The following is a 24,336-nucleotide window of genomic DNA, read 5'->3' on the forward strand; positions in this document are numbered from 1 at the left end:
TTTGTTCACCAGGAAACATTTACTGAGGGCCTTCTTGGTGGGGAGGTGCTGCCCAAAGTCTGTAGGGACAGAGGAATGGGCAGGAGCTGGGCAGGGAGTAGACTGCCTGGAAAGGCTGGCAAGGCAGTAGGGTGAGACTGCCAGAGAAGATGGGGAGCTGCTACCCCCCCAGGGGCATGGCATCTGGGCTGAGAAGGGCAGGAGGGCGGTTGACGATCATGTCCAGGTCCGTGAGGGGCACAAGCAGCGGTTCACGGAGAAGCAGTGGGGGCTGGGAGAGTTGTTTAGTGGGGATGGCACTCAAGAGGGTGCTTGGCACACCTGTGGCTGCTTCGGGCCATGGCAAGGGGGTCACCCCACGGGCTTCTTGCAGGCAGGATCCTGCGTCACAGACAGGGCCACAGAGCCTTGTGTTCGCTCCCAGGCATACCTGTGGACACACAGATGAGCAGGGCTCAGACAGAGCTGGGTCCTGAGGATCCCAGAGGAAGCCCTCCCCACATACTCACGAGGTCCCAGCTAGCACCAGGAGGCTGTCCTCTGGTCCCAGGCTCAGGCGCTGTCCCCTCATTGTCACCACCGAGGAGCCCTCCTGGAAAGAGGAGCAGAGAATCACATGGAGGGTGTTGGGACTCAACACCTGGGGGAAGGTCTGAGGCTGGTGGGCCCGAAGGCCCAAGAACAGGCTGCCCAGGGTCCAGGCTGATGCCCCCGGCAGGGGCTTCTGCAACCCTGTCCCTGGGCCCCACTTGCCAGTTGCCACAGCCACACGTCCACATTCTGGTTCAGGCCTTCGCTGCTGCCTTGTCCATGGGCGATCACCTGGTGGGAGGTGAAAAAGAAACTTCTGGTGCTTCTTGCCCCACATGGGAGATGGTCTTGAACCTGGCCCCCAGACACCGGGCCTGCTTGGAGCAAGGTTGGGGCCCATAAAACAGCCCCCTCACCATGTGCTGAGCAGAGGCCGGGACGTGGAGAGGAAGGCTGCCCGGGCTGCAGGCCTCCCTGTGGCCGCCACTGCGATAAGCATTTGGGATCACACATGCCTGCCTTTCATGTGCAGTGTACCTGTGGTCCCTCTGATGTGTGCCCATGTGAAGGAACGCCCACCAGGGCTCACTAGGGACACATTTACACCAGCTTCCCAGAGGGTGCCACCTCCCTTTCTCCTGAGACGCTATAAGTCTGGCCTCAGGAGGAGGAGGGAACAAGGAGGGCGAGGCTGAGGCCTCTCTGACATGCGCCGGTCTGGAAGCCCACAGCCACTGTGTGGGGCCACACTCCTGCCGGCCCAGAGAGGGACTCAGTGGATATTCATTCATGTAAACCGAAGCAGGTGAGAGCAGCGTATGACGGAGGTGGGGTGCAGGGCTGAGTGGCACTGTGCCATGTGTGCATGTTCTTGCAGCCCTGTGTAAGCTCAGCACGTCCCTGGTATCCAAGAGCAGCAGGCCACGCCTCTTAAGGGGAGCCTGTAGCCATGAGCATCCCTTCACAGACTGACTAATTGAAAGCCCATGGGATGCGCCAGTGGCAAGCCGCAAAGCGCAGGTGCACACCAGCCTCCTGCAGGTCTCCCCGCACACTCCTGTCCTCCCAGCCTCATCCCCACGAATGGTACGGAGCGACCTTTCTGAAACATCACTCTCGCCTGTCACTCCCCTGCTTCAACACTTGCATGGAACGCTATTGTCTCTAGGACAAGTCCTCCTACCTGGCCTAGCCCAGCAGACCTACTAGGACCTGGGCCCTGCCTGCTGCTCCACAGTCCACCGGTCACACTTGTACTCCCACTCCCCAGCCCTGCCTCTTGCCAAGTTCAGCTACTCTCAGGCTGTTTCAAGCCTCCATGCCTTTGCTCATGCTTCTCCCTCACCTAGAATGTTCTCTCCCCCTCCCTTTCTTTATTTTATAAACTACACTAGCTTTAAAATGGAACATGCACATCACCTCCTCCAGGAAGCCTTCCTTGACTTCCCTTTCAGCCTGGCTTCCTCCTTTATCCTTCTATAGCTTCCTATAGCTTTTCTATCAATACTTTATCACATGATTGTGGCAATGTTGATTAACTTGTCCATTTCTTTGAACAAACTATATATTCTTTAAGGTAGAGACTCTATGTTATTCTCCCACTAAAGCCTGAAACATAACAGGCATTTAGTAAATGTGGAATGAAAGAAAGCTTTGTTTGAATCTCTCTCTTCACCCAACCCTCACTCCCAAACAACTCTCTCCCTTCTGGCTTCCAAGGCTGTGACTGGCTGAAGGCTCAGGAATTCCCAGCAAGGGGAAAAGTGCAGACCCTCAGGAAGCTGTCAGGGAGTGGGGGAACCTCCAACTCTCAAAGCGAATTCAGATCTTAAAATTGCTTGGGACCATGCAGCCTCCACAGACCTCCGCTCACAGCAAAGCCGGCGCCCGCTGAGTCAGGGAGGGAGCCCCAGGGCCTATGCTCATGCCTGCAACCTCTGAAATGTGGGGTTGTGTGTGTGTGTGGGGGGACGGGCCGTGAGAGAGATTGGTTCCCATTTTCCAGGGCTGCTGGGAGGATGCCCCAGGTGCCCCAGGTTGCATTACCTGGGTCTCATAGGTGTCCCCGAACAGGCTAAGTGGTGTGCCCGCCTGCAGCTCCTGGCGGTGGCTGTCCAGCCAGGCCTTCAGAGACATGGGCTTCATGACGGATCGTGTGCTCAGTGGGAATGGTGGCTCCTTGAGCAGCTGGTCTGCACCCACAGCATGACTCTAGTCAGTGTCCTTAGGACCCAGCTCACCCAGCCCCAGCGGGCCAGTTCCCAGGGGCCCCAGGTCTCCATTGCCAGAACAGGCTCTGGATCCAGCTCAGTGATCAAGCAGCCATGTAGGGTACCATTGGCTCCCATCTCAGTACCTTGAGGACTGGACAGAGTATTCAAAAAGACACTCCCCAGTCCCCTGGACCAACACCCATCCTATTTTGGAAGGTGAGGGAGGGAAGAAGGGAGGTTCCCAGTGGCCTCACCAGGGATGGGCTTTCCTGTTCTGTACTGCTCAGAGCTGAAGAACCTGCAGGGATGAAGAGGGAGGGGCAGGAGTGGACAGCACTCCCATTGGAGTGGCCAGTGACACGCACATACACCATACTCATGGTCAGGTGCACACACACTCATGGGGTCCTCACACAACTGTGTGTCTCCCATCCTTTCCCTCCCAGCCCCGCGCTGCTGCCCCTCCCCCTCCCCAGTGGGCCCTCTGGGCCAGGCTCCCCATCCTGGGAGGGGAGACTTTCTCCCAGGCCATCAGGTGCTGATGCAGAGCCCCAGGAAAGCAAGGGGCAGGGGCTGGGCTGGGGGCTTACTCCTGGATGATGGGGACCAACTGCGTGCCGAGGTCCTTGCAGTGGAACCACTTCTCAAACAGGATGTCCACGGTGTCCCCCATGTAGTACCTGCCAGAGCAGAGGACAGGCAACCCTGCTGTCCCCCTCTGGATGGCTTCAGGGCAGCCTCACTCAGGCCTGGCTCTGCTTGTGGAAGTCCCTGCAGAGCCCAGCTGTCTGTTCCACCCCTGTTAGCACACCCTAGTGGTCACTGGTCACTTACACCTTGCTCTTCAGAAGCACACGTGCACCCCCTGAGAGGGCTACTATCTGCAGAATTCACATGGCTCTCTCCGGTTCCCAAAACTAGACAAAGCAGATGGAACTCTAAGGCTCAGAGAAGCTGAGCAATGTGGCAGGGATTACACAGCCTGTAGGTGGAAGCAGGCCAGTCTCAAGACAATCTTAGACACTTAGAGAGCATCTAATTGCAGTGCTTTTGTTTTTCCCAAAAAGGAAGCTGAGGCTGAGCCTGAAACCAGGGCCAGCAGCTGGATGCTCTGCTCCTGCAGTGCTCTAGGTCAGAGTGCACAGACACTTAAGAAGCCAACAGAGCTGGGTGCCGTGGCTCATGACTATACTCCCAGCACTTTGGGAGGCTGCAGCGGGTGGATCACTTGAGGTCAGGAGTTTGAGATCAGACTGGCCAACATCGTGAAACCCAGTCTCTATTAAAAAAAAAAAAAAGCCAGGCATAGTGGCAGGGGCCTGTAATCCCAGCTACTTGGGAGGCTGAGACAGAAGAATTGCTTGAACCCAGGAAGTGGAGGTTGCAGCGAGCTGAGATTTTGCCATTGCACTCCAGCCTGGGTGACAGAGCAAGACTCTGTCTCAAAAATGAATACAAAGAAAGAAAGAAGCCAACATGCAGATGACTCCCAGTTATGGCGTTCTTTTCCTTTCAGGGTCATGGTTGCCTTTGGGAGTTGGAGCAAAGCTTTGGACCTCTTTTCTGGGGTAAGGCCCATGTGCATGTGCATACAGCCTCGAGTAGACCCCTAAAGCCCACTCCAGCCCCCAGCCTGGCTCAGTGAGCTGCTTCCCCGGCCTGAGGAGCACCTGGCAGGCTAAATGGGCCCCAGGCCCCTGTGTGTGCAGCACGTGGCTGGTGCCAGGAGCGTCTGTGAACTGAATGCCCAAGCCCAGCTCCGGGGGCCAGGTCAGCTCTGTCTGCTCTTCAGCTCCTGCTGAAAAAGAGATGTGGTCCAGCTGATGGGAGACGCTTTACAGACACACAGTGCAGCCACCCACCTGGCAGCCTAAATGCTATCCTGGGATGGAGCTGGCCACCGGAAAGCTTCATAACTGGACAGCAATGCCCTCCGGGAACTGCCTTTGGAGTGGCATTTTAATGTTGAGTCCCTGGCTTTTATTAAAGGTCAAAAGCAGCCAGATAAAATGTGTTATTGAATTTGCTGTAAAATGATACTGAGGACACCATCCTCTCCATCAGACTCCCTATCTTAAAGTCCCTTGTGAGAAATTTTTTCTAGAGGATAAGGCCACGTGTCTGTCTCTGCAACAGACAGTTATGCAGTAATTATGCAGCCACTAACATTTTGTGAAAAGATTTAATAGTGTAAGAAATACTCAGCCGAATGCGGTGGCTCACACCTGTAATCCCAGCACTTTGGGAGGCCAAGGTGGGTGGATCACTCAAGGTTGGGAGTTTGAGACCAGCCTGTCCAACGTGGTGAAACCCTGTCTCTACTAAAAATACAAAAATTAGCCAGGCATGGTGGTGTGTGCCTGTAATCCCAGCTACTCGGGAGGCTGAGGAAGGAGGATCGTTTGAACCTGGGAGGCGAGGGTTGCAGTGAGCCAAGATTGCACCACTGTACTCCAGCCTAGGTGACAGAGTAAGACTTCTTGGAAAGAAAAAAAAAAAAAAAGAAATACTCATGAGTTTCTTTTAAGTAACAAAGGATGTAGATATGCATAGAAATAGGACAAGATGGAAGTTTAGGTTTCATTGGTGGCATGACAATTTTTTTTGTTTTCTTTTTTATTATTTTGTTTTCTTGAAATAAAATTCACATACCATCAAATTTATCCTTTTAGTAACAAGTAATTTTAATTTTGTTCACTTTGCATTCCTGTACTTTTTCAGATTTTGAGAATGAATGTGTATGACTTTGACAATCAGAAAAACAAGTATTTTTTAAATGCCTATTATAACAGAAGACGTGGGTGAAAGTATCCTGATCCTGGTAACCCGATGGGAAACTTGAATTTTTTTTAGTTAAAAAATACAATAAACAATGATCATGCCACTGCATTCCAGGGTTGGCAACAGAGTAAGTCCCTGTATCAAAAACAACGACAGCAACAACAACAACAAAAAACCTTAGCCAAACAAAAACACCGTTTAGCTTTTGGAAAATCTGTTTTCCTGAGCAATAAGCTGCTTCCTCCTTTCAGAGAAAAAGAATTGGGTAACTGATCAGAACCAAATGAGAACCCCAGCTATCAAATCAGAGTGTGGACAGCAGGGCCTGTGTGCTTCCCCTCTTGGGTATTGACTCGAACTCCTCTCTATACCATCCTGGCCCTAACTCCATATTTCTCTATAATGCCAGATCTAGCAAGTTACGCTTTAGCAACTTGACCTTCTTTGTGATAACAGTTCCTACCCTATAGGATCTTTGGGAAGATTCCATGAATAAATACATGCAAAGTCCTTAGCCAGGCATCTGGCACATAGCAAGTGCCACCCAGATGTCAATGCGTGTTGTGGAATGAGCTGGGGGTAAAGAAACCAGCTGAGGGAGGCACTGGCCGACACTAAACTCTGGAGAGAAGCAGCAGTTCTGTCTGCACTGCCAGACAGAACTGGCAGGTGGGTTTGACTTTGGCACCCCTCCGGCCCGCTTTCCCCATCCCATTCCTCCCAGAAGACCAAATGAAAGGAAAATATCTTGGGCCCTGAAATCCCTAAGCTAAAGGGAAACGTCAAGTTGCAAACTGCTTAGGGCAAACCTGCCCCCAGTTCTATTCAAAGTTACCCCCCTGCTCATCGTTATAAATGCATATCTGATTGCCTCCTCTGGAGAGACAATCAGAAACTCAAAAGAATGCAACCACGTGTCTCTTATCTACCTGTGACCTGCAGGCCTCCCTGCTTTCAGTTACCGGCTTTTGCTTTGAGTTGTCCCACCTTAACCAATGTTCATCTTACATATGTTAGTTGCTGTCGCCTGTCTCCCTAAAATGTATAAAACCAACCCGTCAACAGGACCTTCTGAGGTATGTCACGAGCACAAGTCCTCAACCCTAGCAAAATAAACTTTCTAAATTAACTCAGATCTGTCTCAAATTTTTGGAGTTGACATTTTGGTAACCACAGAGGGATTCTGAGTGGTGGTGCCCCTGACCTTTGACAAATCTCCTAACGGTGCTTGGTACCAGGGTGAGTTAACTTTATGGCTCAAACCAATAGAACAATTTGCTGAGGTCTGGGACCACCCACTCCAGACAATCCCAGATCTCCCCAAATTTGGTGGAGATCTAAAGTTTATTTTGCTCTACAACTCCCCCCTGCTTTTTTTGTTTTTGGAGTTTTGCTTGTTTCTAACAAGGAAGGCAAGTTTTCCTGCTTCCATGACAATGGAAGGCAGGCAACTCCTTTATGGAGTTTGAGCTCGCTTCCAATAGGGAAGATGAGGTTTTTTTCTGCTTCTAAGATGGTAGAGAGCTGTCTTGAGGCTGAGACCCATCCCTAGGTAAGTAGCTGAATTGGGGGTTTGTCTTAGCTAAAGTTAACAAACAGCTGCTCTGAATCTGTCCTTACCATTAGAGTGCTCAGAAATCACATAAGCTGTGCCATCGTTTGTTTTGTTTGACTGTTTTTTGTTGTTGTTTGTTTCTGTTTTGTTGTTGTTTCAGTCTTTTCCCATTGGGTTTGATCGGCAATATCTGACTTGATCAAATCTGAAAGAAGTTCCTAATTATGGGGAGCAAGGCCTCTGGAGTGGCTAAATTTCCCCCCACCCCCTCACCCCCACATACACATAAAGGGCCGGGCACAGTGGCTCACACCTGTAATTCCAGCACTTTGGGAGGCTCAGGTGGGCAGATCACAAGGTCAGGAGTTCGAGACCAGCCTGGCCAACGTGGTGAAAGCCCCATCTCTACTAAAAATACAAAAATTAGCTGGGGGGTGGTGGCATGCACCTGTAAACCCAGCTATTTGGGAGACTAAGAAAGGAGAATTGCTTGAACCTGGGAGCAGAGGTTGCAGTGAGCTGAGAATGCACCACTGCACTCCAGCCTGGGTGACAGAGCAAGACTCTATCTCAAGAGGAAAAAAAAAAAAGTGGGATGGTGTGAGGAGAAAAACGAGGAACAAAAGGAAAAAAAAAAGGAAAGTTTGTTTTGTTTTGACTGCTAAGGGGCTTTATTTGCATAAAAGGCCACCTTTTGCTAGCTAGGCAAAACTGATAGAGCAATGCTGTAATTTTGAAATAGCAGCATCTTTTCTAGCTGAAATATGGTAATGAGATTTAAAAAGATTTTTAAAAGGAGCTCAATGGTTAAGAGTCAGCTTAATTAAAAGCTAACATCCAAGGTGTGTGTGTGTGTGTGTGTGTGTGTGTGTGTGTGTGACTGAATTCTGTTTTCTTCATTTACTTCTACTGTCTCTCCTTTCTCTTACACCCTCTGCTGCATGAGATAGTTTATAGAAGCCTGGTGTTTCTTAAAGAAATGAAGAAGGTGCTAGACTCTTTTTGTGGGGAGAAACCTGTTTTTCCTTATGGAACCCCAAGAATGTAAAAAGATAAGTTGGTCTCAGATCTTAAACTACTTACTTTTATATTGTGTTATCTGTTTGTTGTTGTTGTTGTTGTTGTTGTTTTGACTAAAATAGGTTATTGCAACAGAGGTTACTCTTACTCTTGAGGTTTTAAGCAAGAGTGTGGTTTAGACAGTTAGAAATGTATTTGTCTAAAAAAATTGTTTAAGTGCACTGTAAAAGCATCGTGTGGTGTAAACTCATAATAATTCTCCCTTTTTGGAGACCCCGAATTCAGTGTGGGCTCTACCCAGAGCTCAGAGATCCAGTTAAAAAATAGGTAGTCCCGCCGGGCGCGGTGGCTCAAGCCTGTAATCCCAGCACTTTGGGAGGCCGAGGCGGGTGGATCACGAGGTCGAGAGATCGAGACCATCCTGGTCAACATGGTGAAACCCCGTCTCTACTAAAAATACAAAAAATTAGCTGGGCATGGTGGCGTGTGCCTGTAATCCCAGCTACTCAGGAGGCTGAGGCAGGAGAATTGCTTGAACCCAGGAGGCGGAGGTTGCGGTGAGCCGAGATCGCGCCATTGCACTCCAGCCTGGGTAACAAGAGCGAAACTCCGTCTCAAAAAAAAAAAAAAAAAAAAAAAAAAGGTAGTCCCTATCTAAATAAAATTGGTCTCCTTAAACCATCCTATGACAGATTTCTATAATTTTATGTTTGACTTGGCATCCATCTTTAATCTCCCTTGAGCACAATCAGACTTCTTCTATCTGTACCTTATCAGGTAAATTTTGCTATTTAATTTTCACCTGAGTTGTTTCCTTTAATATGCAACTTTAATGCTATTTAGCTGACAACTGCCTATGGTTGTGAAACAGTTTATCCAGAATCTGAAAGTCTGGCCAGGCATGGTGGCTCACACCTGTAATCCCAGCATTTTGGGAGACCCAGGTGGGTGGATCACCTGAGGTCAGGAGTTCGAGACCAGCCTGGCCAACATGGTGAAATCCCATCTCTACTAAAAATACAAAAAATTAGCTGGGTGGTGGCGGCGAACACCTGTAATTGCAGCTACTTGAGAGGCTGAGGCAGGAGAATCGCTTGAACCTGAGAGGCAGAGGTTGAAGTGAGCTGAGATCATGCCACTCCACTCCAGCTCAGGTGACAGAGCAAGATTCTATCTCAAAAAGAAGAAGAAGAAAAAAAAAAGAATCTGAAAGTCTAAGACAGGAAAAAATATATTTTTTTTATGAATGTATAAGATGTTCCTCTATTGGCATGCCTAAGACATCTATGTATGTGTTGTGTACACGTTTCACTGCTGAAAATATAAAAAGGGGCTCTAATTAACTAAACTAAATTCCTCCCAAAGTTAGTTCAACCTATACCCAGAAATGGACAAGCACAGCTTGGAGGTTAGAAGCCAGATGGAGTCAGTTAGGTCAAATCTTTTTCACTGTCTCAGTTATAATTTTACAGCAAACGCTTTTATATGATCAAGTTGTCATATTATTATTAAGTTTTGGGTTGCTTAGAAAAAAACAGATTAAATTTTTTTTAAAAAAATTAAGGTTATTACATATGTTTAAAATTAAGGTTACATCTCTCTGTATGTGCTTTTAATGTCCTTGTGACATTAAGTTACAGGGCTTTGACTCCTGGGTCTAAAAAGAACACCAAGTCCTGCTAATTTTTTGTTTTTTTTTTTTTTTGAAACAGTCTCACACTGTCACCTGGGCTGGAATGCGGTGGCACAATCTCAGCTCACTGCAACCTCCACCTCCTGGTTCAAGCAATTCTCCTGCCTTAGCTTCCTGAGTAGCTGGAATTACAGGCACCTGCCACCACACCCAGTTAATTTTTTATATTTTTACAGAAATGGGGTTTCAACATGTTGGCCAGGCTGGTCTGAAACTCCTGACCTCGTGATTTGTCTGCCTTGGGCTCCCAACAGGCGTGAACCGCTGTGCCTGGCCAAGTCCTGCTAAATTTTAAACACTAACAGCAATTAAAGCCCCATCTTCAGGCCCAGTAGAAGATGCAAATCAAAGAAAACTGCATTCCTGAAACACAGGGACATAAATAAGCTATTCGACTCCTCAAGGCCCAGGGATGATCATGGAAGAGGTGGGCATGGGAGATTGTAAGCACCAATTTTGAGAGATAAAATAAGTTCAGTTTCTCACTGGGTGCAGTGGCTCATGCCTATAATCCCAGCACTTTGGGAGGCTGAGGCAGGTGGATCATCTGAGGTCAGGAGTTTGAGACCAGCTTGACCAACATGGTGAAACCCCATCTCTACTAAAAATACAAAATTAGCTGGGCATGGTGGCACATGTCTGTAATCCCAGCTACTTGGGAGGCTGAGGCAAGAGAATTGCTTGAACCCAAGAGGCAGAGGTTGCAGTGAGCTGAGATTGTGCCATTGCCCTGCAACCTGGGAAACAAGAGTAAAATTCCATCTCAAAAAAACAAAAAAATAAGTTCAGTTTCTCTATAAATTAGTCATTAATGTCAAAGGCACACTGATGCAGGACCAGCATATGGGCCCCCATGTCAGATAAACAAGGTTTTCTTGAAGCATTAACTGAATCCTAAGTAAAGTTTATGAAAGGCTTATGAAAGTTATATTTTATTGTCAACATATAATTTTGAAAAATATAGTTAATTAGTTTCAAGCTGTTTTTATTAGAGCTTATTGTTTGGAACATTAAGTCTCCTCTCAAAGAATGAAGGTTTTTGCCTTTTTTGAAATCCTTGAGTTATTACTTTAGTTAAATGAATGATCCTATATTATTATGTCAAGAGTTTTAAAATTTTAATATTTAACAAACTTTCCAAAATCAAATGATAAATCATGTCTTTTTCTTACCTAATTAATTCGTAAATATATTAGGTTCCGGCCGGGTGTGGTGTCTCACGCCTATAATCCCAGCACTTTGGGAGGCTGAGGTGGATGGATCACAAGGTCAAGAGATCGAGACCATCCTGGTCAACAAAGTGAAACCCCATCTCTACTAAAAATACAAAAATTAGCGGGGCATGGTGGTGCATGCCTGTACTCCCAGCTACTCGGGAAGCTGAGGCAGGAGAATTGCTTGAACCCAGGAGGCGGAGGTTGCAGTGAGCCGCATTGCACTCCAGTCTGGGTAACAACAGCGAAACTCCATCTCAAAAAAAAAAAAAAAAAAAAGATATAGGTTCCCTGAAGTCCAAAAATGACATAGTTTGGCTTCTTTGGTATAAAAATTATACAGGAAACATTGTCAAATATGAAATGGTATTTGGTTTTCTTTGGGCTGTATTTGTATAAATATCTTATTAGTATGTATTCCAAAATTATGGGAAACTCCTATAATTTTGATAAAACTTAGTGTGCATCATCAGTAGTAATTATAATTATATTACATTATTATGTGTTACAGAGGTAACAAATTTTCTTGCCAATTGTGCCTTGACTATGGCTGCCTTAAAACTTTTTGTCATCTATGGGCAATTGTTTTAGGAAAAAAACTGAGATTAATTTTTTTTTTAAATTAAGGTTATTACACATGTTTAAAATTAAGGTTATTAAATCTCTCTGTATGTGCTTTTAATGTCCTTGTGACATTAAGTCACAGGGCTTTGACTCCTGGGTCTAAAAGTCTAAAAAAAATACCAAATCCTGCTAATTTTTTTTTTTTTTTTTTTTTTTTTTTTTTTTGAGACAGAGTCTCACACTGTCACCTGGGCTGGAGTGCAGTGGCACAATCAGCTATAGAACTCTAGCACGTGTTCCTAAACACAGGTTTCTGATAACCCTGGAAATTGTGACATTAGAATAGAGAAGAAAAACTTTCAGGACTCTCATGGAGAGCTGAAATGTTTATGAATATCAAGCAGAACAGGAGTTAACTGTGTAAACTGAACTCATAGAAGACTAAAGTAGTCTTTTTTATTTTTGCTTTAAATGTTGCTAATTCTTTGTTTTCATTTTTGTTTTTTTCAGAGTCAAGAAAACTTTTGTTTTGTGCTATTGACAGCTTTTAACAATTTCGTATACTCCTATGAACAAAATTTGAAGCATATTTGTTTCTCTCTACCTGATTTCTCCAGAATTTGGAAACTATTTGTGAGTATTCTTAACTTATGGCAATACAGTCATGTGCATAAGTGCAGTAAGACTGTTTTCGTTTTGCGACAGGACACAATTGGAGAAACTGGTTATTTTATCAAGGCTTTGACTGAAATGGTGTGCTTTCCTCTGAGGAACCAAGCCAATAAAAAATCCCTGGGAAAACTGGCCTCATACCTTCCTTATACAGGGTTCCTGACCTCTGATAAGTAAAAGTCCTGTCTCTGACAGGCCCAGAAGCCCCAAGTTTACTGTGTAACCTCAACAGGATCACCCAGCTCATAGGTATTTAATAGCACATATACATGGCTAGGTTTGGCTTTAAAAAAAGGTCTGAGATTCTTTCTATGGAATAAAGTTCTATCAGAGCCAATTTAAAAGCCTATTAAAAATAATTATTCTGGCTGCACTGTATATAAATAATTAGGCCAAGTATAATAAAGAAAATCAATCCTACCCTGATTTGTCTTTAGTAAAAATGGGAAACTAGAGAGAAAAATTATGTTTTGAAAACTATAGTACATCTGTCTTTAGCTTCTAGTCTTGCCTAAAGCTTTTCAATCTTTATCATTTTTCTGCCATTTGGACTGAATTCTAATTTTTCTTGGCTACAAGTCTTCAAAATAATGTTTTCAATTTTTTTCCTTCTTTTTTTCCCCCCAACTTAGAGTCACTGAAAACTAAGCTGTGCTTTCTTAAAGCCCTGAGAACTGAAGCTAGACAACTTAATCATAAGAAGAAAATATCAGCAACCTATTTAGTACCTAAGCAACTTTCATACCTGCCTACTGATGTATAGACTTCAGAGTAATGTGGCCTATGTCAATTTTCCAGGATTGTTCTTTTGTTTGTTGTTATTTTTCTCCCTTCCTCCCCCTATTTTCTCTTTGTAAGACATGAGACTTCATAACTTTCTAAAAATGAACTTTCCTAATAATTTGGAACCTACTCCTCTGTGAATAAACCATCCTAGCCATGAGAGGTCAGACAAAACCTGGGACCAGAGACTCAATTTCTTCTAAAATGCTTTCTCCAAAAGATTTTTAAAAAGAAAAGGGGGAAATGTGAAAGGAAAATATCTTGGGCCCCCAAAATCACCTTTAGCTTAAAGAGACCATTTGTCTCTTACCTATCTGTGACCTGGAAGCCTCCTTCCCACTTTGAGTCTTCCCACCTTTGGTTTGAATTGTCTCCCCTTTCCAGATGGAACCAATGTTTATCTTAAGTATGTTGATTGGTATCTCATGTGTCCCTAAAATGTAAAAAACCAAGCTGTGCTCTGATCACTTTGGGCACATGTCATCAGGCTCTCTTGAGGCTGTGTCATGGGCACATGTCCTCAACGTTGGCAAAATAAACTTTTAAATTAACTGAGACCTGTTTCGAATTTTCAGGATTAACAACCTCATGCAGAAAGCACAGATTCTGATTTCAGCCAAAGGTCATCAGGCTGTGTGGGCTCCAGGGGGTCACAGAGAACAGAATCCACCCCACCCTACCCCTCCACCATCAGCCAACAAAGATAGGCTAGGCTCTCCACTGCCTCTGCTGCGAAGCCCTCCTGTCCACTTAGTGGCCAGGAAGTGCTTTCTTGAGTCTGTATAGGATTTTTTCAACTGCAGTTTGGAGCTGCGCGCCTCTGCTGCTTGCCCTTTCTCTACCCCAGCGCTCCAGACAGAATTACCTGAGCCCATCTAGCTCGGTCTCCAGCCGCCTCCGCTCAACCACAAGCCCCACGGTGTTGGCAAACCTCTGTGGTGAGTGGGGCACCCTGGCAGGCAGGAGGAATATCTGCAGTGGTAGAGACAAGACGCACAGTGAGGTTGCCATCCCTCGTGGAGCACTCAGCGCCTCCAACATCCTGGGCGTCCCCAGCTGACTCCCAGGCAGCAGGGGGGTGCTGCTCGTCCACCCTGGTCCCTCTTCTCTGTCCAACCTCTACACCGGGGAACCAGAGGGAATATTGGACTGTGCTGAGGATGGGGCAGCCCGGAAGAGGGAGGATGGGGAAGAGGGAGGATGGGGAAGAGGGAGGATGGGGAAGAGGGAGGATGGGGAAGAGGGAGGATGGGAAGGGGGAGGATGGGGAAGAGGGAGGATGGGAAGGGGGAGGATGGGGAAGAGGGCGGATGGGAAGGGGCAGGTAGGCAGGAGAGGGTGTAGAGGGCAGGAAAAGGTAGGGAGGACAAGACCTCAGCCGGGGCCAGGAGAAGTGGACAGAGCGGATTCCAGTTGTGGCCGCCCTTCTCTCCCCACCCTGCTGGGATCTGGCCTCACCTCTCCCTGCCGAATGACCACATCCCGGTGTTTCCCTCGCTCCAGGACTCGGAGAACCATGTCTCCCTCCAGTTGGTAAAATACCTGTGGGACAGGAAAGAGGCTTGGACCCTCCCTTTCTCTTCCAGGTCCTTGGCTACTGCCTAGGAAATTCCTGAATTTCTCTTCCAGGTCCTTGGCCACTGCCCAGAATTCCTGAAGTCTGACCAGGAAACCTGACAAACTTTCTGAAGGCCTTAGAGTTGATGGGCAGCTCCATCACTTCTGTCCTGAGGCCTGTCTCCCTGACGCATGCCATGGACTGGAGTGCTGGGGACATATGGGATCATGTCTTGCAAGTGATGACCAGGGTACCCAGGATGCACAGCAGTTGCCTGGCTGGCAGGCAGGAGCTAGATGAAATGCTTACTGGGGAACCAAGTGACCCAGCAGTCAGGTAGGGGACCCACCCATTTACTGTGTGCCAGGGGCTGTGCCAGGCCCTTTTCTACCAGAAACCTTCACAGCAACCTCCAAAAGTATCATTAACCCCATTCAGCAGAAAATAAAGAAGGAAAACCAAGACTCAGAGAGAAAATCAACTGGCCAAGGTCACATAGCTAGTTAATCTCCAGCTGGAGCCACAGCTTAGACCCAAGGCTGTATGTGGCTCTGGAGCCTCTGGCCAGGGTGACACCCTGGCAGGGGGTGGAGCTGTGGAGGTTGCTGGGGTAAATGGACTCGATGATGCTGGCAGCCTGGGATGGGTTGGGGATTGTGGGGGATGGGAGCACATACCTCCTGTGCTCTCCTGGGGGGCTCCTACTGCATTTTTCTGATTCCATCCTAAGTCCCTTATTTACTGAGATTACCCCATGTTTACTGAGATCACCCCATGGAATTGGGAGGAAGAGGAGGAGGCAGACGGGTTTTCTCTCCAGCAGTCACACATTGCCTGGGTGTTAAAAGCTCCAGCCAAATAGTTGAAGGGATGTTGTCAACAGCATCCACTAAGAGAAAGCAAGCTGAGCTCAAGGGACTCGGAGAAAAGTTGCTCTGCCATCTGCCACTAGGCATACATAGTCTCAACCCTTCTGAAGGGCAATTTGGCCATGAGCGGGAAGAGCCCTGGCAATTCACACTTCTGTAGGGACTGTGGGGCTTCTTGGGATGCAGGACCTTCAGTGCTAAAGCTGGGAAAGTTCTGGGTGAATCCGGATAGCTGTTCACCATACAACCTCAGTAATTTCACCTCAGGAATGAGACCTCAGTTAATCAGAGACATACTGCCTCATGGTGTACATTCAAGGCTTTTTTTCTTTTCTTTTCTTTTTTTTTTTTTTTTGAGATGGAGTCTTACGCTGTCATCTAGGCTGGAGTGCAGTGGTGCAACCTCAGCTCACTGCAACCTCTGCCTTCCCAATTCAAGCGATTCTCCTGCCTCAGCCTCCTGAGTAGCTGGGACTACAGAGGCACGCCATCATGCCTGGTTAATTTTTGTATTTTTAGTAGAGATAGGGTTTCACCATATTGGTCAGGCTGGTCTCAAACTCCTGACCTTGTGATCTGCCTGCCTCTGCCTCCCCAAGTGCTGGGAATACAGGGGTGAGCCACCACTCCCGGCCGCAAGGCTGTTTTTAACACAGTGTATAGTTAAAAGCCCTCAGCTCTGCCAGGGTGCTCTGTGCCCTTGGTCAATTCAGTTAGCCATCTGTGCCTCAGTTTCCTCATCTATGAAGTGACAGTTGTCTACTCAAAAGATGGCTGTGAAGATGCCAGAGATACTTGACACATATGTACCCAATGCATAGTAAGCACTCAATCAGCCTCTAGCTATTAATATTCATCATGAAAGTAATGCTAATATCATTATAGGGGAAATGGAAATATTTGATGGTAGATTCAACTATGAAATATTATGCAGCCATTAAAAACTATGTTTTTGAATAACTGTTAATAAAATGGGAAAACGGAAAATGCAAAAGATATGTTAATGATTCAAAATCATACCCAGCAGGGTTTGAGTTTGTAGCGATAACGAATATAACATAGGCAACCTGTGCACAGCGGCCCTCTGTGTGGTGCGATTATGAATGAGGTGAGGATTTTTCTTTCCATATTTCTCGTATTTTCTACAAGGAGCAATATTTGCTTTTATTATTAAAACAACCCGTAGACCAGCTGTGGTGGCTTATGCCTGTTATCCTAGCACTCTGGGAGATGGCAGGATCACTTGAGGCCAGGAATGGAGACCATTCTGGGCAACATGGTGAGAGCCCATCCCTACAAAAACTAGAAAAAATTAGCTGAGTATGGTGATATGTGCCTGTAGCCCCAGCTAATTGGGAGGCTGAGGTGGGAGGATTGCTTGAGCCCCAGAAGTTGAGGCTGCAGTGAGCTACAATTGCACTACTGCACTCCAGCCTGGGTGACAGTGAGACTCCATCTCTAAAAAACAAAAACAAACACGAACAAACAAAAGCCCCATAAATATTATTTAATACAAATAATAACAAACCTACCACGTTCTCTTATAGGGAGCAATTCAATATGCTCTCCTCCCCCACCCCCCAAGCTGGGAGGAAGTGTGTGTGTGTGTGTGTGTGTGTGTGTGTGTGTGTGTGTGTGTGTGTGTCTAGTGTCTAGGGTCCTTTCACATGAGGGAGGGGAGGAGGGGCAAAGGAAAAGTTGGGAGAGGGGAGTCTGGAGGGATCCTGTGGGCCAGATTTAAACCCTTACCAGGCAGGCTACTTGGTATTTTCTCGCTCTTGTCCCCTGCTCAGAGGCCTTCCCTGTGATGAGGGGCAGGCCTGGCCTGGAGCAGAGGCACAGATCACTGAACAGCAGAAAATCCTGAACAGCTGTGGGCAATTTGAAAGGAATTATGCTCACTTTGGAAGTAAATGATGTTTGGGGGCCTGGGGCTGGCTAGAAGATTAACTGTACTGGCTCAGGCAGATATTGAATAGAATCTGGCTTTCTGACCTGGAAAGGCCTTTCAGGCAGGCCAAGTGGAAAGGCAAGCGGGTAGAGGAGCAATGCGTATCAGGCACTGACTCTGCACCCGGCTCTGTGCACATACTCTAAGCACACTGAATTCTTCCATCAGACCGGGCCATTGTCCCCATGTGCTTAAGGACACAGGCTCGGAGAGGTGACATGACATGCCCCATCCAAGATCCCGGGTAAGCGGCTAAGAATTCCAATGTAAGTTCATCTGCCTCTGGCCACCTGCACGCCCCAAGAAGGGAGTGAGGTAGGTGGAGTCTATGCGGTAGGTGTGAGGAGTGAGGGAGGTGGAGTCTAAGAGGTAGGTGGCACTGGGGAGCAGGGGGCTGGGCCAGGAAGCTGGAGGTCCCCTGACCGCTATTGCAGAGGCAGAGTTCAATGAGGAGGAAAGTTACTGAAAGGGGTTCAGTAAGAGGCCAGATTTGAACCCAGGTCTGAGCAGCTCCCCTTTTCTCTCTGTTCAGGACACTGCTTCTACAGCACAGTCTGGAGTCTCTCCAGGCTCCCGCTGGGTGAGGACAGGCAGGGACAGAGAAGAGGCTGCCCAAGTGTGGCACCACCCTGCCACCAAAACCTCCTCAGGGTGGGACCAAGCTCTGTCGCAAGCTCACCTGCAGCCAGATTCCTCCCAGACACCTGAGCGTCCCTTCAGAGTGAGGACTCATGCACTGGCCAGCCCTCCTCATCACTCAGCTGCCATATGAATCAGGGCATGAGCTATCCCTCAGGGGACACTCAGCCACCTGAGCTTGGAGAAACTACGGGATGGGGCATGGGGCAGAGGCAGCAGGGGAGAAGGGAAGCCAAGACCAAGGGAGACAGGAGAGCTGGGTGCTGGGACCAGGGCTGACGGAGAAAGCCGAAGCCCCTGGAAGACTCCACAGCCAGCTGTGCCTCCCCCACCAAAGCCACTCCAGGTCCACATACATCCCCTATATAGTTTTAGATTTTCCCATTGACTTTTTCCACCAAGCAAGCAGTCTCCAGTGAGGTGTGTTTGCAAGAAGGGGGTGGCCAGGAGTGGTGCAGGGCCCCTGGAGGGTGAGAGGTGAGGGGTGACTGGTTCTGCTGGCCCAGGCCCAATAGTTCCTCTGCACAGCCTTGGGTGTGCCACTGCACACATGAGGCACTCAGCAAATATTTGTTGAATGGGTCATTCTCCCATGCTCACTACTGTCCCTGGCTGTGGCCTCCGTGCCCTCAATGGGGACAGAGGCTGTTGATCAAGCTGGACTCTGATCTTGCACCCCCCAGAATCAGACTCCCTGAGAGGATGGGGAGCCCCTCTACTGGTCCTTTTCCATCGGAGGAGATTCTGTGTCTCTCCTTAAGGGGATTCACCTTTCTCTCTAAATTTTGCTTTTGTTTATTTACTTGGGTAGGGGAGTAGAGAAACACAGTCCAAACTTCAAGGTACAAAAGTTGATTCAAGGCAAATTTCCCCCTCCCACCTGCCCCAGCCACACAGCCACGGATGGGTTTTGCAGCCTCTAGTTAAGGAAGGGCCACTCAGCCCCACCTCCTCCTTCAGCTCCAGGCACTCCCCTAGCATGCCCACCCCTCGGCCGCTTGCTCCTCCTCCCTCAGCCCCTCCCGCTCCCTCTGCCACCCCCACAGCCCGGCCCTCACCCACAGTGTTCCGGCACTTTGCCTCTGTCCACAGGAAAGAAAATTTCATGGAGAACCTGGATCCTGGGACCAGAAAGGGAGTGCCCTCGAAGGTTGGTCTCATTTGGGAGACCAGTTGAATCTGTCAAGTTTGTGGGGAGGAGACTAGGGTATCCCCTGCGCATGGCCAGCCCCTATATCCAGGGGGAAGATGCCTCATGGCTAGAGCCTCTCTCACCTTCGGGGTGTGGGCTGTTTCCTGGGGCTCCCCCAGCAGAGGTGCTGGCCGTCGAGCTGTTGCTGCCTGCCCACCAGCTTGGAGGTAGCAGTTGTGCCTCCTTCACTCTTCGGCCACGTGTCCACCCCATCCAGCCCATCATCTCTGGCCCTCTTGTGGGAAGTGTCTGCTCCCTGCGGGGCCAGGCTCCTTGCCCGAAGCCCTAGATCCAGGGAGACGCAGTCAAGCAGTCAAGCCTACCTCTTCACCCTCCTCGATGTGATAGTCCTTCCTGGTGTTGGGGCCTCCGACGAACATGACTTTGAGCTGCTCCTGGTGCCTGCAATGCACAAAGTGGGGGAGACGTTCTAAACCATCTCCCAGGAGTGAAGAGGGCAGGGGTCCTGTGGGAGCCAGGTGGGAGCCCGAGGACCCTTGGGAGAAGGAGCAGGCCTGTTTTGGCTTCACTATCCCTGTCCCTCCACTCTCATCCATGCGTGCCTGTGTGCATCTAAGTGTCTGTGTCTCTGGGATGGTGTCTGTGTCTGCGTCTCTGGGATTGTGTCTGTGTCTGTCCCTCTTTGCATGCCCCCGTCACGTCCTCTGACCCAACAAGGGGAATGATGTGGTGATGAATCTATGGCTTCATCAACCAGGATCCCAGGCTGAGATGGAGATTACAGCCGGGCACAGTGGCTCACGCCTGTAATTCCAGCATTTTGGGAGGCTGAGGCAGGCAGATCACCTGAGGTTGGGAGTTCAAAGCCAGTCTGACCAACATGGAGAAACCCCATCTCTACTAAAAACACAAAAAATTAGCTGGGCGTGGTGGCGTGTGCCTGTAATCCCAGCTACTGAGGATGCTGAGGCAGAGAATTGCTTGAACCCGGGAGGTGGAGGTTGCAGTGAGCTGAGATCGCATCATTGCAATCCAGCCTGGGTGACAGGAGCAAAACTCCATCTCAAAAAAAAAAAAAAAAAAAAAGAGAGTGAGATCTCAAATTACAGGGGAGCAGCAAATTGGAGGCTTCTTCCCGGGATGGGCAGGGCAGGGGCCAAACACCCTCGACCTGCCAGTCACCCATGCGGTGTGACTATGGGACCCTGCACTCTCCCCTGGCTGGAGGCATGGCTCAGTGGATACAGGAGAGGTGACATCTAGCAGGGGCCTCAGGCAGCGTCAAGTCAGTGTGGCATGTTAACAAGCACAGGCTCTGAGGCATGTTAATAACCTTATGTGTAAAACAGAGAGACAGTTTTTACCTCACAGAGCTTAAACAGAATACATGAATTGATATTTGGAAGCTCTCAGAATAGTGCCTAGCATATGGCAAGCACTATTTAAGTGTTTGATAAAATAAATAAACCTAGCCAGGCTTGGTGGCTCATGCCTCTAATCCAGCACTTTGGGTGGCAGAGGTGGGTGGATTACTTGAGGTTAGGCATTTGTGACTTGCCTGGCCAACATGGTGAAACCCTATCTCTACTAAAAATACAAATATTACCAGGCCTGGTGGTAGGCAGCTATAATCCCAGCTATTTGGGAGGCTGAGGCACAAGAATGGCTTGAACCTGAGAAGTGGAGGTTGCCGTGAGCTAAGATTGCGCTACTGCAGTGCAGCCTGGGTAGTGGAGACTCTGTCCCAAATAAATAAATAACACACACAAATAAACTCAATACAACCTTCTTATTTTACAGTCTGTTTAACTAGCCAAGAGAGGGTCACCTAGTCAGGGAATGACTGAACCTGAGCCAAGTCCCAGGCTCCCCAACTGCCAGGCTGGCACTGGGTCTGCGGGGCACCTAGTCAGCTGTTTGGAACAAAAGCACGCTTATGGAACAAAAGCATGCTTAACCTCCTCAGCCTTTCTGCTGTTGGTGTGGTGTTACCTTTTTATGGAAAAAATACCTCAGCACCTCCTGAGAACAACCCACCCCACCCCCCACAGCATGATCTTTTTTCAGGGTGTATACTCCGGGGTGAATAAGCCGCGGAACATGTCTGGATGGGACTTCAGGGTCTTCCGAGGTGGCCCTGCCACAGAGGGCAAGGGCAAGGGCTTTCCTCAGAGCAACGGAGGTGCTGGGTCTGGATCATTTGTTCATACAGGGCACAGCAGGCTAGAGGCTGCTTGCATGGATGACAGTGGCATGGAATGGCAGGGGAGGGGCTATCCCACACCATCATCATGCATGCAGGGGCTATCCCACACCATCATCATGCATGCAGGGGCTATCCCACACTATCATCCATGCAGGAGCTATCCCACACCATCATCATCCATGCAGGGGCTATCCCACACCATCATCATGCATTCAGGGGCTATCCCACACCATCATCATGCATGCAGGGGCTATCCCACACCATCATCCATGCAGGGGCTATCCCACACCATCATCATCCATGCAGGGGCTATCCCACACCATCATCATGCATGCAGGGGCTATCCCACACCATCATCATCCATCCGTCATCCTCCCCCTGTGGAGGAGGTCTGAGCTCCCAAACCTAGACTGGCAGGTTCTTTCTGAGTGTCCTCTCTTGTGGGCTGTTTTTTAGCCCATGGTGGGAGGCATGGGGACGAGACGGAAGAGCCAGTCTCTTTCTTTTTCCCTCCCTTTTGGGAGGCTGGGCCCAATAAGCCAGAAACACACCTGTGGCGCTGATGTTTGCAAAGTGGGTGAGGTTGCAGGGCAGGAGGAGGCTGTCATGGAATAGTCTGTGATTAAAGAACTTAAAGCTACATAGAGCTTCAAGGAGGGGAGAGAAGCTGTGAGGAACTTGACGGGGAAGGGTGTGCCCTGGAGAGCTGGGTGTGGAGGCTCTGAGACTAGAAGCACTGGGGGTGACGTTGGGGAGCGATGTTGAGAAGGCTGAACCAGGAGGTGGACCAGCCATGGAGTCTGGTCTTGGCCTAAGGGGTGTTGGGAAACCTGGAACGTTGCTATTTTTCAAAAATCAACTTCACTGAGATGTAATTTAGATACATACAGAGAATTCTTAAATAAGTCCACTCAAGAACTCTTTCAACCCAGCAATCAGAATGCAGAAACCAGACCTGCCCCTCCTCTGGCCAGACCCTCCAGCAGCTTCTCACTTTGCTGAGGGGTGCTATGGGCTGAATAGCAACCCCTCCTCCCAAATGTATATGTTGAAGTCCTAACACCCAGTCCTGCCGAATGTGACCTTATTTGGAAATAGGGTCCTTGAGATGTAGTTAGGTTAGGATGCGGTCACCCTGAAGTAAGGTGAGCCCCTGATCCAATATGCCTGGTGTTCTTTTAAAAGGGGGAAATTTGGACACAGATACAGACACACATACAAGGAGGTCGCCTTGTAAAGATGAAGGTGGAGGTGGGCATGGTGCAGCAGAAGCAAGAACACTAATGATGCCAGCAAACCATCGAATGCTAGGGAGAGGCCCGGGCAGATGGATATGAGACCTCAGGGGGAGTTGTGGGGGGACTGAGAGAGAGCGACTGCAGACAGGGATAAAGTGGTCGGAGGGGGCAAAGGTGACAGCACGTGGCGACGGCACTTATTTGACTGGCGGGCAACAGCAGTGGTAGGAGAGGTCTTTGGGGAAGAGATTGACTATCGGCCACGTGGTATTGCATGGTGACCAAGAGTGAGAGTGGACTCTGGAGTAGAACTGTTCCGTGGGTTGAGTCTAGAGCCTACCTGACAGGCACTCTGTGACACTGGAAAAGTGACTTAGGAAAATCCCACCTCATGGCGCTACTGTGAAAATGAGAGAAGATGAGGTAAAAGCACTCGGCATAGTCCTGGGCCCGCTGAAGTTTAGTGATCGCAGCTGTCTGGTTTGAGGTCCCACCCACTGACCATGTCCTGTGGACACAGCAAAAATGGGGAATGTGAACCTTGATCTAGCTGGCATGTGAGGGCCAGCCATGGAACTGGGGGGATGAGGGAGGTGACTGTGCGGCAGGGCAGAGCCTGAGATGTCTGCCCTAGAAAGATGGCAGCTGGACAGCCAACCCTTTTGGGTGCTGCAGGCAGAGGTAGCCTAGGTAGGGTCTGGTGAGGGGTGTGTGTGTGTGTGTGTGTGTGTGTGTGTGTGCGCGCGCGCGCGTGCGAGCTCACAAGTGTTCCTGCAAAGAGGGGCCCTGGAAAGAGCAAGAAATCAAGAACTTCCCAAAGGAGCAGATTCTCTGCCTTCCCCTTTGCCTGTGGCTTCTGGGAGGGGTTGGGGTGTGTAATCAGGCTGCCCCCAGGCCTACATTCGAGTGCACTTCTGGGGCCTTGAAAACCACCCTCCCCACACTTCTGAGTTTTCCCAAAATGCCAGTGTCACTCGGGGTTGGGGAATCTTTTCTCAGCCCCAGCAGAAGGGGTGCGCCCTGCCATCTCATCTCCCACAGCCTCAGAGCCATCTCAGCCTTGTTCAGAAGTCAAGGCCACAGTCACCAGAAAGAGGAACAGGCCGACGTGGTGGAACCGGAACAGGCGGTTTCCATCTTCCCCCATGAACCCAGAGATTGAAGCTTCCCTTCTGCAGGCTTTTGGGTCCAGGAACTCGGAGCTGGAAGGTGAGGGTGCAGATGGAGGGGAGGGAGGAGGCGAGGGCAGGGGGAGGCCATGACGGTGCAGGACTCACATGAGCTTGTTGCAGACCGGGGGCTGGAAGGAAGCCCGGTTCTCCTCCACCCAGGCCCTCACTCTCACGAGGCGCTCCATGACTGTCGGGGCGCCTCCTGGAAGCGCTGTACTCAGCGGAGGGAGGCCCGCGGCTCCGCCCAGCTGCCTGTCGGCAGCCTTTTTAACCAGAACCCCAGGCTCACAAGGCGGAGCAAACCCCAGCGACCCCACCCCCGCGACCCCGCGGTGGGTGCTTGGGGCCTGCGGACACTGGCCCCTGGTGGACTTTGGTCTGAGCCCGCCGCCCTCCGCTCCATCCCAGGCCCTGGAGAGCGCGGTGGCCGCAGCGCTGGGGCACCGGGTCCGCGGGATCTCCGCGGGGCAGGGACTCGATCTCCGCCCCCGTCCCGGGGCGCCCCGCACACTGGCGCCGGCGGT

General features: G+C 49.3%; 1 protein-coding gene across 1 annotated transcript; it reads right to left on the reverse strand.

Annotated features, from left to right (window-relative positions):
* HAAO (3-hydroxyanthranilate 3,4-dioxygenase) lies at positions 1-24,081 on the reverse strand. The gene is made up of 10 exons (XM_003926775.2): positions 23,918-24,081; positions 19,559-19,637; positions 14,485-14,568; positions 13,892-13,998; positions 3,335-3,424; positions 2,999-3,042; positions 2,578-2,723; positions 754-822; positions 510-592; positions 1-430 (listed from the first exon to the last, which is right to left on the reverse strand). Exons 1-10 carry the CDS (start codon positions 23,995-23,997, stop codon positions 352-354), a joined length of 861 nt encoding a protein of 286 aa, XP_003926824.1. The 5' UTR covers positions 23,998-24,081; the 3' UTR covers positions 1-351.
* Between the last annotated feature and the right edge of the window lie 255 nt (positions 24,082-24,336).

This window comes from Saimiri boliviensis, chromosome 1 (genome assembly GCF_048565385.1).
Source record: "Saimiri boliviensis isolate mSaiBol1 chromosome 1, mSaiBol1.pri, whole genome shotgun sequence".
NCBI classification, from domain to species: domain Eukaryota; kingdom Metazoa; phylum Chordata; class Mammalia; order Primates; family Cebidae; genus Saimiri; species Saimiri boliviensis.